Source organism: Penicillium cinerascens (genome assembly GCF_028974065.1).
Source record: "Penicillium cinerascens strain IBT 15544 chromosome Unknown contig_24_segment0_segment0, whole genome shotgun sequence".
In the NCBI taxonomy this organism is placed as follows: domain Eukaryota; kingdom Fungi; phylum Ascomycota; class Eurotiomycetes; order Eurotiales; family Aspergillaceae; genus Penicillium; species Penicillium cinerascens.
In genome coordinates this window covers 2,704,547-2,719,500 of record NW_026695290.1, presented here as the reverse complement: position 1 = coordinate 2,719,500, position 14,954 = coordinate 2,704,547, and the positions used below count along the sequence as shown (strand labels likewise).

Genomic DNA, 14,954 nt, shown 5'->3' with positions numbered 1-14,954 from the left:
CCCTTGTGTTTGTACCTAAGTTTCACCAACTGCTTACTGCCTGATTCGAACCACTGGCTCCGAGTGAACCTTCTTGGAAACAAGATAATGAGCCGGAGCTTGTTTCTTCCAAAGTTTACCTGATTTTGGACCTAGTGGTCTAGAACGAGTCTGCTTCGAGCGGTCCTGTGTCACCTACAGCAGTCGAGGTCATGATATAGCAGACCAATAGTGTTGCGAGGTCAAAGCATGGGCCATGATTTTCGGCCTTGTTTCGGTTCCGAGGTTCTAAACATAACAAACAGCTACCATCGCAGACATATGTACCGGATAATGTCTGGTCACTCTTGGCTTTCCCTTTCCGTTTTAGTGCTCACCCCTTGCCGCTTTTTAATCACCGAGTAGAATTAAGCACGCCGCTAAGTAGTCTGACTTCCATGGTCGTACACCAAATTCGATAAAAACCCCTTGGTCATCAAAAGGATGTAGTCACTCATCTATTCTGGGATGATGGAAGTTCGAATTAGCGCCGCCATACACAAGTGCTTTAGCGTCGGTATAGACTTGGGGGCGTGCATACATGAGCAGCAAGTAGTCCACCTAATAAAAGCATGGAAAAATAAACATTTGAATCCAATTTGAAGAATTGAAGGCGAAATGGTATACAAGCTGAAATATACAGCGTATAAATTTTTCGGTGTTTATTTTATGGAGCGGTTCTATGCACATCTCTTGGGAACAGGGTAGTCTCACGGACATCATCCAGACCAAGGAATCCCTGGAGCAGCCGATTGAGACCCAAACCCAGACCACCATGAGGTGGCATACCAGACTTAAAAGCCGCCACATAGTGCTCCCACTCCTTGCAATCTGGGTCCATATTACGAGAAGCCTTAGCCTTGCGGACCTCCTCGTATTTGTGGATGCGCTGACTGCCTGAGCAGATCTCGCGACCTCGCACAATGGTATCCCACGAATTCGTGAATCCTGGAGCATCCGGATTTGGGTGCGTGTTGAAAGGGCGACAGAATGCCGGGTATTGATCAATTGTAAAAAGGTCAGTTTGGCCGAGGTGAGGAGATTCGCGGAAATGCCGGCCCAGGGCGGCTTCCTCCTCTTCACTACAGGGCCGATGCTCCATTAGCCGTGGAAAAGATATAAAGACAAACAAGAATACGGATAGCGTCGCTACGCACCTTAAATCATCTGTATCCTCTGTCTTGAAGCCGAGCTCATCCCGAAGCATCCGCTTTGCTTGCTTAAATGAGATCCGAGGAATTTTTCCGTGCTCATCCAGACCGATACGAAAATCCTTCGAGGAGGGATAGTGATTCTTAACAGTTTCGATGAGATCCTGATATTTTTTTCGTTCTTGAAGGCCCTTGAAGACAAAGATAATCATCGAGTCCATCAAATCCATCACTTCATAGTAGTTTTCCTCGAGGATCATACCCGTGCCTAGCACAGTAAACTAGGAAAAAAACAATATCAGCAACAAGTCTCATGACAGACATGCAATGATGCGAAACACAAATAAGTCAGGGGAAAATTGCTCACCTCGGTCAGATGCCTCGCTGACGTACGAGACTTCACCTCAGCCCGGAAAGCAGGACCAAGATCGAAAAAACGTTCCATATCCGCAGAAAGAGCCATCTGATTCTGATACTGCGCGTTCTGCGCCAACCACGCATCACCTCCAAAATAAGGCAGGTGGAAGTATTCTTTGTCCCCTGCGACTGTATGGCTGATGATACGGGGCGAATGAATCCAGTGAAAGCCATTTGAGCCAAGAAACTCCACAATCAACTGACACATTCCTGAATGAAGCTTTAACACGGCTCCGCTTCCCGCATTCCGCAGGTCTAAGAGGCGATTATCGAGTCTTCGTCCAAGGTCAAGCTCGTTTCTGTTGAATGGGGGCAGATCAGAAGACCCCTCTGCGATTATTGTCAAGTCGGTCACGTTGATCACGGAGGCGGCTGTGCCGTTGTGGCTTTTGCCATTTACCACACCGTTTTTGGATTCTGCTTCGGCACTAGGCGAGAAATAATTGGTGATACGGATGAGAGATTCAGGAGTGAGACCCTTCAATTTTTCCCATACTCATGCGTCGACTGAGCTAGCGTCAATATTGGCTTTCACGACGCCTTCATTTGTTCGGAGCTCAAGGGTAACTCGCTCTGGCGATTCAGATGGTAGGGCCGAATTTACTCGAGCATCGAAGCTCGAGTACTGTCACTCAAGTTCTGTGAGGCCGAAAAAGATAGAGAACCCCGTTCCTCACTCGCTTAGCACCCGGTGGCGCAACTACACGGTGCACAGTGGAGTGCAAAGACCCATTAGACCTAGCCGCCAGCTCATCAGCAACATTCACAAGGACCGAGCCTTCCACCACGGGAATCGTTAGCCATTCCTGTGTCTGTTTCCCATTTTCATCGTAGGCTGGTACTTGTGTAGTTTCCTCGTCATACCAGAGCAAGGTAGCAAGACCAAAATCGGTGTGAGCGTCGTTAATCACCTTTCCGGGCTCATGGATGGGGAACTTGTAGACGAATTTGAGCGCGGTGTCGCTGGGAGTTGAGAAGTCGTCGCTCAATTCGGGAATGTTGATGCCGACACTGGCACACAGCTCGGTGAGAACTGTTGCACGGCGCCATGGAAGGTTCTCATTGTTCGGGTGATGCGCTCTTGTTCCGGTTGCAGGGTGGCGGGCAACTCCCACTTTCCAGCAGCGTACTCATCGCGAGGAATCTAGAGCTTGTTGATCAGAGACAGTCTATCGGTAGTGCCTGATGGGTATACGCACCTCATAATACTCAAATCCTCTACTGGGGTGGTAACTAAAATTCATTAGCAAATATGAACCAAAAGCTGGGCAGGATCGGTTCTTACCCTCGCTCTACCCCCGTTCGAAGGGCTTTGGTCTTTTCCTCGCAATCAGCGGGGAGACTGAAAAAGTCGTTCCCAGTTTTGAATAGAATGGGGATATCTTCGAAGATTGCTCTCGTCCGAGAGCCTTGGAGGTTCAGATAAAACATGCCCTCTGTCCGGCCCGCTTGAACGAGCTTTTGAATTTCGGCAGCATCCTTGTTGGCGATAGCTTCGAAGTTGACGATGGGCAGAGAGGCCAGATTTTTTTTGGGAGCTTGGAAATCCATAATGATGACTAGCAGAGCTGGATGGCAAACTTTTTTTGGTTTCCAGGATGTTGATAATGTCTAAGTTAATTATTTGCCCACTCTCGAACGCTCCTCCGCGGGGTTCAATTGTCAATCAGGCACCCTATGCGGGCGACTTCAGCTTCAGTAGCTCGTCCGAGCCAGTCTGTGCTAGATTAGCTATAGGTATAGATTTCGCGAACGTGATTTGTTCCTTTCTCTGGAGCAGATTATGCGAAGTTACATCAGTTCCAATTTCTCATTCTTCCAATCTATCACGTAACAATTTGACCTGTTCCTTTTATTTCAGTCTAGCCAGTCACGTTTCGGTTTCCACTCGACAGGATTTACCTAATTTGGGTTTTCAGGTTAATCTCGCTACTGCACAGTACTTTGTTCAGTAGCTCAGCTCCACTGGTATTGACGACGCTAGCAAGTCGGGCCGGAATCCGTTGACCATACACCGCGGACCTTGGGTTTGAGAAGTTTTCAAGGTTGTGCCCGAGTATGCTCGGACCCCCTTGGTCCCTACATGGAGCCCTGCCTTGGATGCAGGTGCCGCATCTGCATTTCGATCGATCAATTTGACTTACAGCCTGACTGCAGATGTAATTGAAACCTACCCGTACCTACCGACCGCCTGCCTACCTAGACAACTGATATGTGGGTTTAAATTACATCTACAGTCAGGCTGTACATATGACTTCATTGCGGGCAGGATTATTTTTCTGCAGCGCTCTCAGGCTGGAGTCCACATTTAGTGTCTGAATGCGGATCAGATCTACCCGTCCCGCCTCATTGCCAAGAAGCTATTTATCTTGGTCCATCAAATCAGGTTCACCAGGTACGGATGAGCGGTGAGATTTTACTTTTTAGATGAACCCAGATCTCCGGACCGGGCCGTGCTTGAGTGAAAAGGCTCGGGTTACGTCGCCTGTACCGATACGGTCACGTACGTATATGCGTTACGGGTCATACTTGATGTGAAAGGGGGTGCTTGTTGATGTAATTCTGGTCTTAGCAATTCCTTAAGAGCTTCAGAGTAAATCACTACATGATGGATGCTGAGACGGCCTTGAAAACAGCCTGTGTAACAGGGGCATAAACCGTCAGGCATCAAAGCACGGAGCGGCGTAGCTAGATGCAGCTTGGCGAAGGTGAATCCTACTCTTTTCCACCTCAAGAAGACAAACAATCTCTAGAGGATCGAATAAACACCAAGATGAACTTAGTAGCGAATCAAATTGAATTTTTTCTAAGATGCTAGAAACATCTTAAGAATCTGGCCACCGAGAGGAACACAAGATTTGCGCCATTATTGTTGGATCACAGTGCACACCCAAGATCCTCCACGACTTAAAGCACAAATACGACCGGGGCCGCTGCGCCAAAGTCCAAGACCGAGGAACACACCATGCGTGATATGGAATGTTCCAATGAGAGGAAAGTTCCCAATACCTTTCTCCTCCTCGAGCAGAACATCATATCGTCGTTGCTGAACTTGCGTTTGAACAACGTATGTCGTTTCCCCATCCTTCAGGAACGGGTCTCGCATACTCTGAAGAATAGACAGCCACTCATCGTGGCTGATTTGATCACCGAATAAGATGCCCTTGCCCTTACCGCTGCGGACTGGCTTGAGCATATGCTTGTCCTTGAACAGGGTATCGGACTGGCAAGTCGTAATAAGGTTCTTCAGCTTGGTCGATCCGGGGATAAACGTGTGGACGAGTCCCCTGTTAAGGATCTTAGCTTGGCGCGATGAAATCACGTTGCGCGAGACGAGGGTATTCAGTTCTTCGAGGACGAGGCCTAGCATGCGCTTGTCATGAACGAGGGATACAGTCCGCAAGTCGTTGAAACAGCGAAGACTGATTTGTTGGAGCATTTCATAGCTCATAGCAAGCAATTCTCGTTGATGGAGTTCCAGTCCGAGCTGATGAATTCTTCTAAACACTCGCCAGCTACATTGGTTATTTGTGGTTGCTTGCTATCTGTGCTAGACAGACAGTAGAGCTTGTAACCCCCTGGAGCTGCTGCGGGTACCAGCCGAAGATTTTCGGGTGGTATGACTTTGACATCCATGTCCAGATTTTTTTTGCAGATATGGAACCCACATGCGAATATCGAATCCGTATTCCTCGCCCTTTGCCACATGTAAGGGGAGAGAAGGGTCAACAAGCTTACTCAGTCCGGTGATAACCTGCGTTATGTTAGACTTGCTTGTCTTGTACAACGGCACGGAAGATCTTACCCTTTTAGGGTCGGCAGCTCCCTTGAGACCATGTTTCTCAATGCCCATATTGATAAGAGCCTGTTGGCCAAATGCGATAAAAAGAAAGCCATTTGGAAAGAACCGAGCGTTAATCTCACAGATCCGATAGTTCTCAATCTGCTCCGGATCCTCGGAGGATTCAAGCAGAAAGTCTGGCCTCCAAGAGCCTTGCACGAATCTGTATGGGCGGAGTACATCGGTTCCCAGCCCTTCCATCCACTGAGTCACTGTAATTAGCAAATATCTATCTCACTCATGTCGAAGATCTAGACTCACCTGCAGCAGCTTCTCCTCCACGGGATCGATCGGCATTCGCTCAGGAAAGCGAGCATCGACGTCCGACCACCATCTTTGAACAATATCGGTGATTGCCAGTACTAATGCCTCGCTCAGGTCTGCCAACTGACGCTGATGACCCACACTACCGAGAATTGGATAGGGTGCCGATTTCTGGTGCGCATCGCCAGCCCACGTCTCTCGAGGACTACACTTCTCAAGCTCGCGATGATACTGTTCAAGCAAAGCAGATCGCGTCTCAGGATCCACCTCCCCTGGGTGATAGAAATAGTCACTATTTTCAGGAAAGCAGATGCTGCTGAAACTGTCGACTGGCTTCTTCATTATTGCGCGCGTGGTGACCAAAGAATGTTAAGAATGTCTTTACGGATATGGAGTTCGAAGGACCGACCTTTCTTAAGTGCAGTCCTTGATACATACACGATCCTAGTCTTTCAGGCCAAATACAGCTAGTTGTATCAATTACCCGCAGTTGGAAACATTGCAGAAAGACCGATCATTCAGGAGTGATCTGCTTTTCGAGCAAGTAATCCTTTGCCTAGTGGCAAAGGCAAGGATTGGTACCGAAATACCGCGTTAGTGGATGAAACTAGTGAATACCGCGCCCCGCTGGTATCCACGGTGACCGATGTATCTCGAATATGGCGTCACGAATATTTAAAAGCATTAAATTCCGCTCGACACTTGATTATAGGGATGAGCTCTCGATTTTAGAAGGTTTTATCCAATCTCAATATGGCGAACGGTTTCAACTTAAGCGATGTTTTGCGCATTGCTAGCATCCACCCTTTTTACTCCGATACTGAATATCCCCCGAACAGGGACGATTTGTGTAATTTGCTGGCGAAACAATGGAGTCCAGAAATAGATTTGAAGCTATCTTCGTTTCCATTGACCTGGAAAGACGCTCTGTAAGATTTCTCACTTCAATTCCCTCGGCTCTAACTGAATATCTTAGGTACAAGGAGATCGCTCGATTGACCACTGATCGAGACCCTCGAAATGGTTATCGGCAACAAACATACATCAGTACGACTGGAGGAGGATCCGGAAAAGGCTCCCCTATGGTCTTTGCAACGGATTCGCAAGAGACTCGTCAACAACGAGCAGCCATTGGAGCTCTCCTGCGCTCGTGTGGAGTCACGGGGCCCGGAGACTGGGTTATGACAATGCACGTCTCGGGACACTTGTACAGGTAATGCTTAGTGTACGTTACGCAGGACGGAAAAATTGGTTAACAAAGAGAATAGAGCTTTAGATCTCATGGCCGAAACCTTCGAGGGGTCCGGCGCCTCGGTCCTTTGCGCTGGTAGCATGATGGAACAGGACCAGATGGTTGAGACTCTGCTTGAATACCGAGTCAATGCCATTGCCGGGGATGCAGGTCAAATCATGCAGCTAACAAGATACATCTGCACCCTGCCAAACGAGACAAGAAAGCGACTGTTGATCAATAAAATTATATACACCTCGGAGCCGATGACTCCAGCTCAGCGCAAATTTCTGAGCTCCGTTTTCCCCAATGTAGCTGTCTCTTCGGTGATTGGCAGTGCAGAGGCCGGGCCTTGGGCCACTTCACCAGCACAACTGACGGAGGCTTCAAAGGGACAGAATTATGCCGATTTCGTGTATGACCAGCGGCTGATGCATCTTGAGGTATTCCCCTTCGACATCGAAGAGTCTGAAGGCCCAGGGGCTGCTAGTGCTCACCCTGTTCCTGATGGTGAGAAGGGACTACTTATCCAAACCTCACTCCAGAGAATGCGTCATCCTCTCATCCGTTACGTCTGCGGTGATGTCTGCTCGCTTCATCCTTTGCCGGCGTCAATGATAAACATCATCTCGCCGGAGGATGTAGCTCACTACAAGGTTGCGCGTCTGTATGGACGCGACCGAAGAATCAGCTTTGATTGGTACGGAGAGTACTTCGAATTCTCCGTCATCCAGGATGCAATGCGAACCGAGTCATGGGGAATCTTGCAATACCAGATCATTCGGCGGTATAATGAAGGCGACAAGAACAATCTTGACATTGTTCTTGAGCTGCGTGTGCTGCGACATAATGAACCGGGCACAACTAGCAATGATGAATTGACACGGGAGCTACGAAAGCTGTTTTGGGTGTTTGAAAACAATGAAGAGTTGTTCGATTTGAAATATCTACCGAGTTATGCGGGATTTGTCAGGAGTAGTACAGGACGGAAAGTCATCAATTTTATTGATAAAACACAGACATAGATCCGCTATTCACTGCACACCGATGACTGCATGTGTCATCTGTGCTCAAATTCGGCTGCATGTGCATTTCTGACTTGAAGCTCCTCAAGTTGACAGGCGTGGCATTGGAATGCCGGAATTGTTTCGACCATTAACATTGAAGTGTATATACTACACAATCGTCATACATTGGCATGTATGGATCCTATGCAAATACAGATGTACTTGCACTTATAGTCACTTCGAACGTTCCCCAATGAATATATACGCACAAGCACGCGAAATTCTTCCGAGGTTTGACAATAGCTTCGGGGTACGGCCAACATTCGAATTACTACGCCATGGAGCCGGGGCAAGCCTGACCTCCTTGCCGGGGAGGATGCAGAATATGACATGTGTCTTAAGATCATTGGATACTGCTAGAGTGAATACAGATTGAGACGTGAAATTAAAATCAAAATAAAATAAATAATATCGCTAAGATTCAAACAAAAAAGCAAAAGAAACTCAAATCTCAGCTCGGAATCCCCAGGAATATCCGCCCGGTTTAATGGTGTACATGGTACATTACAATACTGATCGTATCTTACCCGTGCGCTGAGATCGCATTCCATCGTGGCGGATCCCTGTACCGCGAATCCTTCGTTCAATGCATGTCTGATTTCCCTCCAGACTTTCATGACGAAGCAAGTTTAACCCCTCGATTGTCACTGCCCGGTTAAAACCTTCAGTCAACATGGGGAATGTCCATTTCAAGAGTGAAAAGATGGGCACAAGCTGGAGGTCTTCACAATGGTTCATCCTAGTGACGATCGCGATCGCCTTATTCTCGGGTTCGTATGCCTTTGGTCTTCATCCAGCAAGTATCTGATAGCGATAGAAACCTTCATCTATGGCTTCCTCGTGCCCTTGTTCCCATACATGCTTCGAGAGCGACTACACTTGGACCAAGCCAGAATCCAGGAACTGACCTCACTTGTCCTCGCCGTACATGGAATCGTCTCGGTTGTGTCGGGTCCCATCATCGGCCACTTCGCTGACAAAATCTCGAATCGAAAACTCCCACTACTCTTTTCGCTTTTCGCCTGCATCTTCGGTACTGGCATGGTCGCTGGCGCGACTTCACTTTCGGTGCTTTTTACCGGCCGTGTGATGCAAGGCATTGCTGGATCCTCGGTCTGGATTATCGGCCTCGCAACCGTGGCTGGCACTGTGGGAGGAGACAATATGGGCAAAGTTGAGGGCATTATGATGTCGTTTCTATACGGTGGACTGATAGGTGGGCCGTGTATTGCTGGTTGGCTTTTGGAGTATGTTGGCTATTGGCCGACGTGGTCGGTGCCGCTCTTGCTTCTTGTTTTCGACTTCATCGCCCGTCTTGCCATGATTGAAAATCGTGCGGTGCAAAATTTTAGCAGTGAGTCAGAAACACCATCGAAAGTGGACGGTGCCACGAGGCCGTTGCTATCTCCACGCGAGGTTACTCCCACAAGCTACCCCGCGGAGAACTTCTGGCGCATTATACTTACGGATGTTCGGGCGTTGATTGCTATCTTCGTTGCCATTTCGGCAAACACGGTTGGCACCAGTTTTCATGCTACCCTCCCTCTTCATGTACAGGAAATATTTGGCTGGGGTTCCGGAAAAAGCGGCTCCTTGTTCGCTTGTCTCATTATGCCGACTCTTGTAGTTAGTCCAGTGGCCGGATGGCTACGAGATTGTTTCGGAGTCCGGTACCCTGCCAGCATATCCGCTGTTTTCCAAGCCGCGATGCTCGGGATATTGGGCCTTGCGGGTACTGATCTTCTCCCTTGGACGAGTGCTCAATCTGGAGGGGGAGCCTTGTACACGGGGTGCATTCTTGCCATTGGTGCGGCGCGACCATTTACGGCGAATGTAGGCCCTGTCGAACTTTCTTGTGAGTGGTACCTGATTTAGATTCTCGAGCATACCGTTAACCCTCGACAGCCATTGTCAGAGAATATCAAGAGAAATCACCTGGTATATTTGGACCTGAAGGGGGCATGTCTCGAGTGTTCTCGCTTGACGACGTTGCTGCATCGCTTGGCACCGTTTTAGGCCCGATAATTGGCGGCTTCCTCACGCAGCATAGCGGGTATACCTTTATGTGCTGCACTTGGAGTAAGTTATCTCTTCGACTCTCTGGACATATATTATTCTAAACTCACCCCAGGCGCCTTATATATTGTCCTTGCTACTCTTGTGATGTGCTTCCTTGGCATAGACCATGCCTCCGAGTCGGACATCCAGGATGAAGTAGCGTAGCAAGAGAGACAGATCCATCCATGGATATGCTACAACACGATACGTAGTTGAGAAATCTCGTTTTCAAGGTTGAGAAGGAGCCCATAAGAGAGCTCAGGCCATGTATAATATTATAAAAATAACTCGTAATTTAAAAGGTGTATTGTATGCAGATTGTGAGAGGAAATTCTTTTAAAAGAACCTCGAAGCTGTGCTCTAAAGCTCAGACTCGCTTCAAAATTAATAGGCATGAATCGTTCATAGCGCAAGGACTCGCTGGCAGGGAACTTAACTTGCACAACGTCAATTTCAAATCTAACTTCTCAACTTGCACTTCGGCATACCATGGCCAGCTATCCTTATTCAAGGCATTATCGGCTATGCTTGCTCTCACGATAGTCAACGCTATGGTCTCCTGGAATTTGGTGGACCCTGCGAGTGTAGTTCCGCAGGCAGTGGGGAGTGTCGTACGCTACGTACATATAGGACCGTTTCAATCGTACGTATATACACCCACAGACCACTTTCGGTCCAAGACAAAAGTACACCCTTAGTCCCGACTTCCCACGAAGTATATTCCCTCTAGGGTCTCTTGGCAGCTGTATTTTTGGCTTAGTCGCCAAGAAATACTTGCCAGACAAATGTATTTCCAGTACTGTATCCCTTCAATACACTGAATGCGCCGACGGGGGTCCATACTGCACAATACATAAGGTGAGCTAGCGACTTATGATGTGAACAGCTTGCAGATTGTGGCGAGCTGAAATCGCCGATCCCGTTCATCTAATGGGTAGGAGTTCACGGTATTACAGGAGCATACGCTGGCCAGCGTAACGCTGCAGTGAAACGCTACGAGCTAGGATTTCAGAACCTTGTTTGAGCAGTCCGAATGTTCAAGTCCTTCTGTTTACAGCATACTTCTCTCACCCAGGAGTCATCATCCAAGATGGGAGTTCTTATGAACTTTCCGGGACATCTTATTATGGCCAATGAGTACGTTTTCGTCGCCTTGGCCGTGCTCTTATTCCTCGTCACGCTCTCTAGCCGTTTCCATTCAAAAAAACATCCTTCGACGTCAGCTTCGCGCTCCCTCAATTCCACTCGCAAAGCATTTAAAGCTCTAAAAATGCCTACTTTGGAACGAAGAATTCCCAGGCCCATCCAATGGTACCAGGATATGTACTTCCAGATTCACAATTTGGATCAGCATCCGACCGTGCTGGAACCAGCTCGCGATGAGCTCTTAGCTATGATGGCAGAAGGGATTCCCTCGCCCTCGAGGACCCCCAAAAAGGAATTCTCCGCGTTGAAAGCTATGATGCCGAACGACTTCGATTCTTCATCCACGATGAACACGAAAATACAATGAACGAATGGGCAAGATACCATGATCGAAGGGAACTGGGAGTGGGACCGACACTTTTTGGAAACATCGCGGAAGCGAGGACCTGGGTCGCTCAACGAGCTCCAGCAAAAATTGTGGACGGCGCTTGGCTGAGCCATATACACAAAATAACCACCCCTTTTGCACTCCGCGGAGTGACCAAGGACGCATGGCAGATATTGTCCGAAGAGCTTGGTGACGGAGATGTCACCCGAAACCATGACTTGGTTTATAACCAGCTTCTGAAAGAGATTGGATGCCCCCTGCAAGACCCTCAAAGCCACGACTTTATCAAATCATCCAATTTGAAAGCAATGGATGATCAGCGCTCCTGGAAAGGCGCCGTTGCCCAACTTCTCATCTCACTCTTTCCCAACGAGTTTCTTCCTGAGATCCTCGGGTTCAACATGCATTACGAACTTATCAGCTTGGAAGCACTAATGGCTGCCCGCGAGTTGAAGGAACTTGGCGTCAACCCTTCCTACTTCCTCCTCCACATCTGCATCGATAACGCGGATTCTGGACACACTGGAATGGCGTTACTAAATGTGATTGATTATCTCGAATTTATAAAAGCGACTAAATCACCAAGCGTTCTCGAGGAACATTGGAGACGCGTTCAGGCCGGGTACACATTATCCCAAACATTGGCCGTGTCCCCTTGCGACGGCAACGGGTTTTCCGAGTCGGGCATTCAAGCCTCGCGATGTGTCAGTCAAATAGTACCGACTGATTCACTGTCTCGTCAAACTATTGAGATTTTCAAAAGCAAGTCCACCGTCTCGCCCAAGTACCATTGCCAAAGCAAAGTGAAGATCGGAAATCGCACACTGGCCGAATGGCTTGACTCTAGCTTATGGAAGCACGAGGATGAGCAGAAACATATAGAAGCTTTTGGAGGCGCTTGCCCAGTCAAAAAGATGGGTTCAGCCAGGCATGGGTAGTGAGAGCAAGCTCGTACAGGAATTATCTTGGGGCGGACGAATGTTCGGGGCTTTCACGAACGAGGAACTGGATGCTCTCATTGCATGGATTGACCTCCTTGGCCCAGAAAACAGCACCTGGTTGTATTACAGATTCACCTTCCGAGTAGCGGTGGCCTCTAGAGATGTTGTAGGCGGCCTCCAGGATCCGGCTTGCCATCATCCAACCCTGGCAGCTCGGAATGCGGACGAGACAATTAACGGCGCATTCATGGAGGAGCTCCCAAATTGCCGTTTGGACGCAGAGTGCCCAGCTGGAAAATTACCTTTGAATCCACCTTCCAAATCCCAACTGCCGGATATCGTGGCACTCTGGTTTGCCCACATCGGTCTCCTGGAAAATATGATCAATGTACCCGCTCGAACTGCCACCTCGCTTTACTCAAGTATCTTACTTGCTCTACGGGCCCAAGCTGGCTTTGCGATAGAAGCACATATTCCAGCTGGCATGGCCGAGATAAGCCGTCAACCAGGCTATAGTCTTGTTGACATCGGCCTCGAATTGATATCCAGCGGTCAATGGATCAGGGATGCGAACCCATCATGTCTGAAAGATGTGTTTATTCTCGCTAGGAAACAAGGACAAAGTGCGGAAAGCATCGAACTATCTGATAATATGCTTCGATGGGCAAATCGCCCCGATGAAAAGTTTGGGCTTCTTGTTGGTCTGGCACTGGCATTCCTGGGATTGAAAGAGGCTGTTGCTAGGTCACATGAGTTGCTCAGCGAGGAAATTCAAGCTGCATTGAAGGTGATCGTCGAAAGGGAAGAAAAGAGTTTGTTCAGCTGCATGCAAGAAATTGAAAATACCGATGATGGGTGCTATAAAGACATAGAAAAAGGCTATTGCCTTGGAAGATCGGCCCTAGAGAAATTATTGGGAAAGACAGCTGGGGACACAAATACATTGGGGATGTGCGCCGCTTAACGAAAGTGCTGAATAGAAGCTTAATTCAAAATTTCGGGCTATGGAGAGACTATTAAATCCAATCAAGTGATTTTATGGGATCTAGGCATCTGTATCCTTGCAGGAGATGAGGGGACCTAATGAGCATGTCAAATAATCCTCAGACAGACCAAAGAATCTCGCGTCTGCTATTGCCAGTTGCATCCTCCTCCTATACTCGTCCCTAATGGTACCGGGCGAGCTGTACATGGGGGTGCTGATGTAGACCAGGGCTTCATGGGATCCTAATTAAGTGTGATCTGTCAGTACGTCTACAAGATCCCATCTCTTTGAAGGGAGAGTACCTGGAAGTCTAGTTTCAGCCTGGCATATCTCATTTGAGCGGGCTGGCCTCATTGTGGCTGAAATGTCGTGTTGTCCATGGTCAGAATTCTGCTTTGCCAGCACTTCAACCACATCAACAGTCTTCTGACGGCTGAGCTCCGGGTCCGAGATGGCCTCTAGCTCAATAACAAGCTTTTGCTCCACGAAGAATTGCTTGTCGACTCCTTCGTACCGCCTTAACGCTTCAATTTCGCACGAGGGAATCTTGAAGACGATACCGTGCACGACGTCGTCAGCGTTGCCCAGTAGAACGTTTCCCCCGCCACGGCTATTGGTCTGCCATTTATAGTTGCGAAGTGCTCCTTTCGCAAAGATGACACTTTCTGGACATCTTTGTGCCATTTGCTTAAGGTGCATGTTGCTTCCGTAAGCAAAGTGAAGGTACCCTGACTCTGGGTCCGAGATAGAACGTAAATGACCATCTGGAGCCATGATTATTCAAACTCTTGTCTCACTATAACAAGGCCGGGGGCTTTTTGAATGCTTCCGGGTGTGTGGGTATTTATATCCGCGGATAAGGAGGACACAACTGAATGCCAGTTTGCAGGATTGTCCCAATGTGACTTGTCACATGATTGCTTGCAGTCAACCTGTCGACCTGCATCTCGAAGTAAAAAGAAAAATTCAATTGATAGACCTGCGGTGATACGTCAATCGGTCGAGGCCCACCTTGCAGTTTCCTGACTCGTGGCACTGACTATAGGTGAAATAGGGAACATTGGAATCCTGGAATCCGTTCGAGGCCGAGTACAGGGCCCACCTAAAGGATCGGGTATTTGCCTGTATGGGTTCCGTATGGTAACCGAATCCTTCGTATTACTTGTTTGCAATTTGGGCTCTTCCAGTTGGTAGAATGGCCCTTGGAATGAAAGGAGGTCGACCAGTGGTGGAAGTCTCAGGTTTGGGCCTTGAACCTTGGTTTTCTCCTCGAACAGACTGAGCTTGACCCCACCAGTACAATAACTTGGGTCTAGATAAAACTGGCCATCGGTGGAGGAACGTGTCTCGCCTTCTCCTCACGAACCTGGCAGCGGGAGGTTTCTTTTAGAACCCTGTTTATCAAGCACAAACCCTCCAATTGCGCGCTTTCGGTGCCTTTCCCGTT

At 48.4% G+C, this 14,954-nt stretch overlaps 6 protein-coding genes across 6 annotated transcripts; 3 read left to right on the top strand and 3 right to left on the bottom strand.

Moving 5' to 3' along the window:
- Positions 1 to 685: 685 nt before the first annotated feature.
- On the bottom strand, positions 686 to 3,137 carry N7498_004130 (uncharacterized protein; the record flags this gene model as incomplete). The annotated part of the gene is made up of 7 exons (XM_058451192.1): positions 686 to 1,100; positions 1,176 to 1,450; positions 1,537 to 2,064; positions 2,264 to 2,666; positions 2,717 to 2,730; positions 2,786 to 2,819; positions 2,872 to 3,137. The coding sequence occupies 7 exons, from the start codon at positions 3,135 to 3,137 to the stop codon at positions 686 to 688; spliced, it is 1,935 nt and encodes a 644-aa protein (XP_058310654.1).
- Positions 3,138 to 4,452: 1,315 nt separating this feature from the next.
- N7498_004129 (uncharacterized protein) lies at positions 4,453 to 6,033 on the bottom strand (the record flags this gene model as incomplete). Its single annotated transcript, XM_058451191.1, has 4 exons — positions 4,453 to 5,101; positions 5,255 to 5,340; positions 5,392 to 5,631; positions 5,689 to 6,033. 4 exons carry the CDS (start codon positions 6,031 to 6,033, stop codon positions 4,453 to 4,455), a joined length of 1,320 nt encoding a protein of 439 aa, XP_058310653.1.
- Positions 6,034 to 6,444: 411 nt separating this feature from the next.
- On the top strand, positions 6,445 to 7,947 carry N7498_004128 (uncharacterized protein; the record flags this gene model as incomplete). Its single annotated transcript, XM_058451190.1, has 3 exons — positions 6,445 to 6,620; positions 6,668 to 6,904; positions 6,960 to 7,947. 3 exons carry the CDS (start codon positions 6,445 to 6,447, stop codon positions 7,945 to 7,947), a joined length of 1,401 nt encoding a protein of 466 aa, XP_058310652.1.
- Positions 7,948 to 8,662: 715 nt separating this feature from the next.
- Positions 8,663 to 10,212, top strand: N7498_004127 (uncharacterized protein; the record flags this gene model as incomplete). The annotated part of the gene is made up of 4 exons (XM_058451189.1): positions 8,663 to 8,759; positions 8,807 to 9,844; positions 9,895 to 10,068; positions 10,121 to 10,212. 4 exons carry the CDS (start codon positions 8,663 to 8,665, stop codon positions 10,210 to 10,212), a joined length of 1,401 nt encoding a protein of 466 aa, XP_058310651.1.
- An 868-nt stretch (positions 10,213 to 11,080) lies between these two features.
- Positions 11,081 to 13,486, top strand: N7498_004126 (iron-containing redox enzyme family protein; the record flags this gene model as incomplete). The annotated part of the gene is made up of 3 exons (XM_058451188.1): positions 11,081 to 11,184; positions 11,451 to 12,486; positions 12,539 to 13,486. The coding sequence occupies 3 exons, from the start codon at positions 11,081 to 11,083 to the stop codon at positions 13,484 to 13,486; spliced, it is 2,088 nt and encodes a 695-aa protein (XP_058310650.1).
- Positions 13,487 to 13,567: 81 nt separating this feature from the next.
- Positions 13,568 to 14,281, bottom strand: N7498_004125 (gamma-glutamylcyclotransferase family protein; the record flags this gene model as incomplete). Its single annotated transcript, XM_058451187.1, has 2 exons — positions 13,568 to 13,749; positions 13,810 to 14,281. The coding sequence occupies 2 exons, from the start codon at positions 14,279 to 14,281 to the stop codon at positions 13,568 to 13,570; spliced, it is 654 nt and encodes a 217-aa protein (XP_058310649.1).
- Between the last annotated feature and the right edge of the window lie 673 nt (positions 14,282 to 14,954).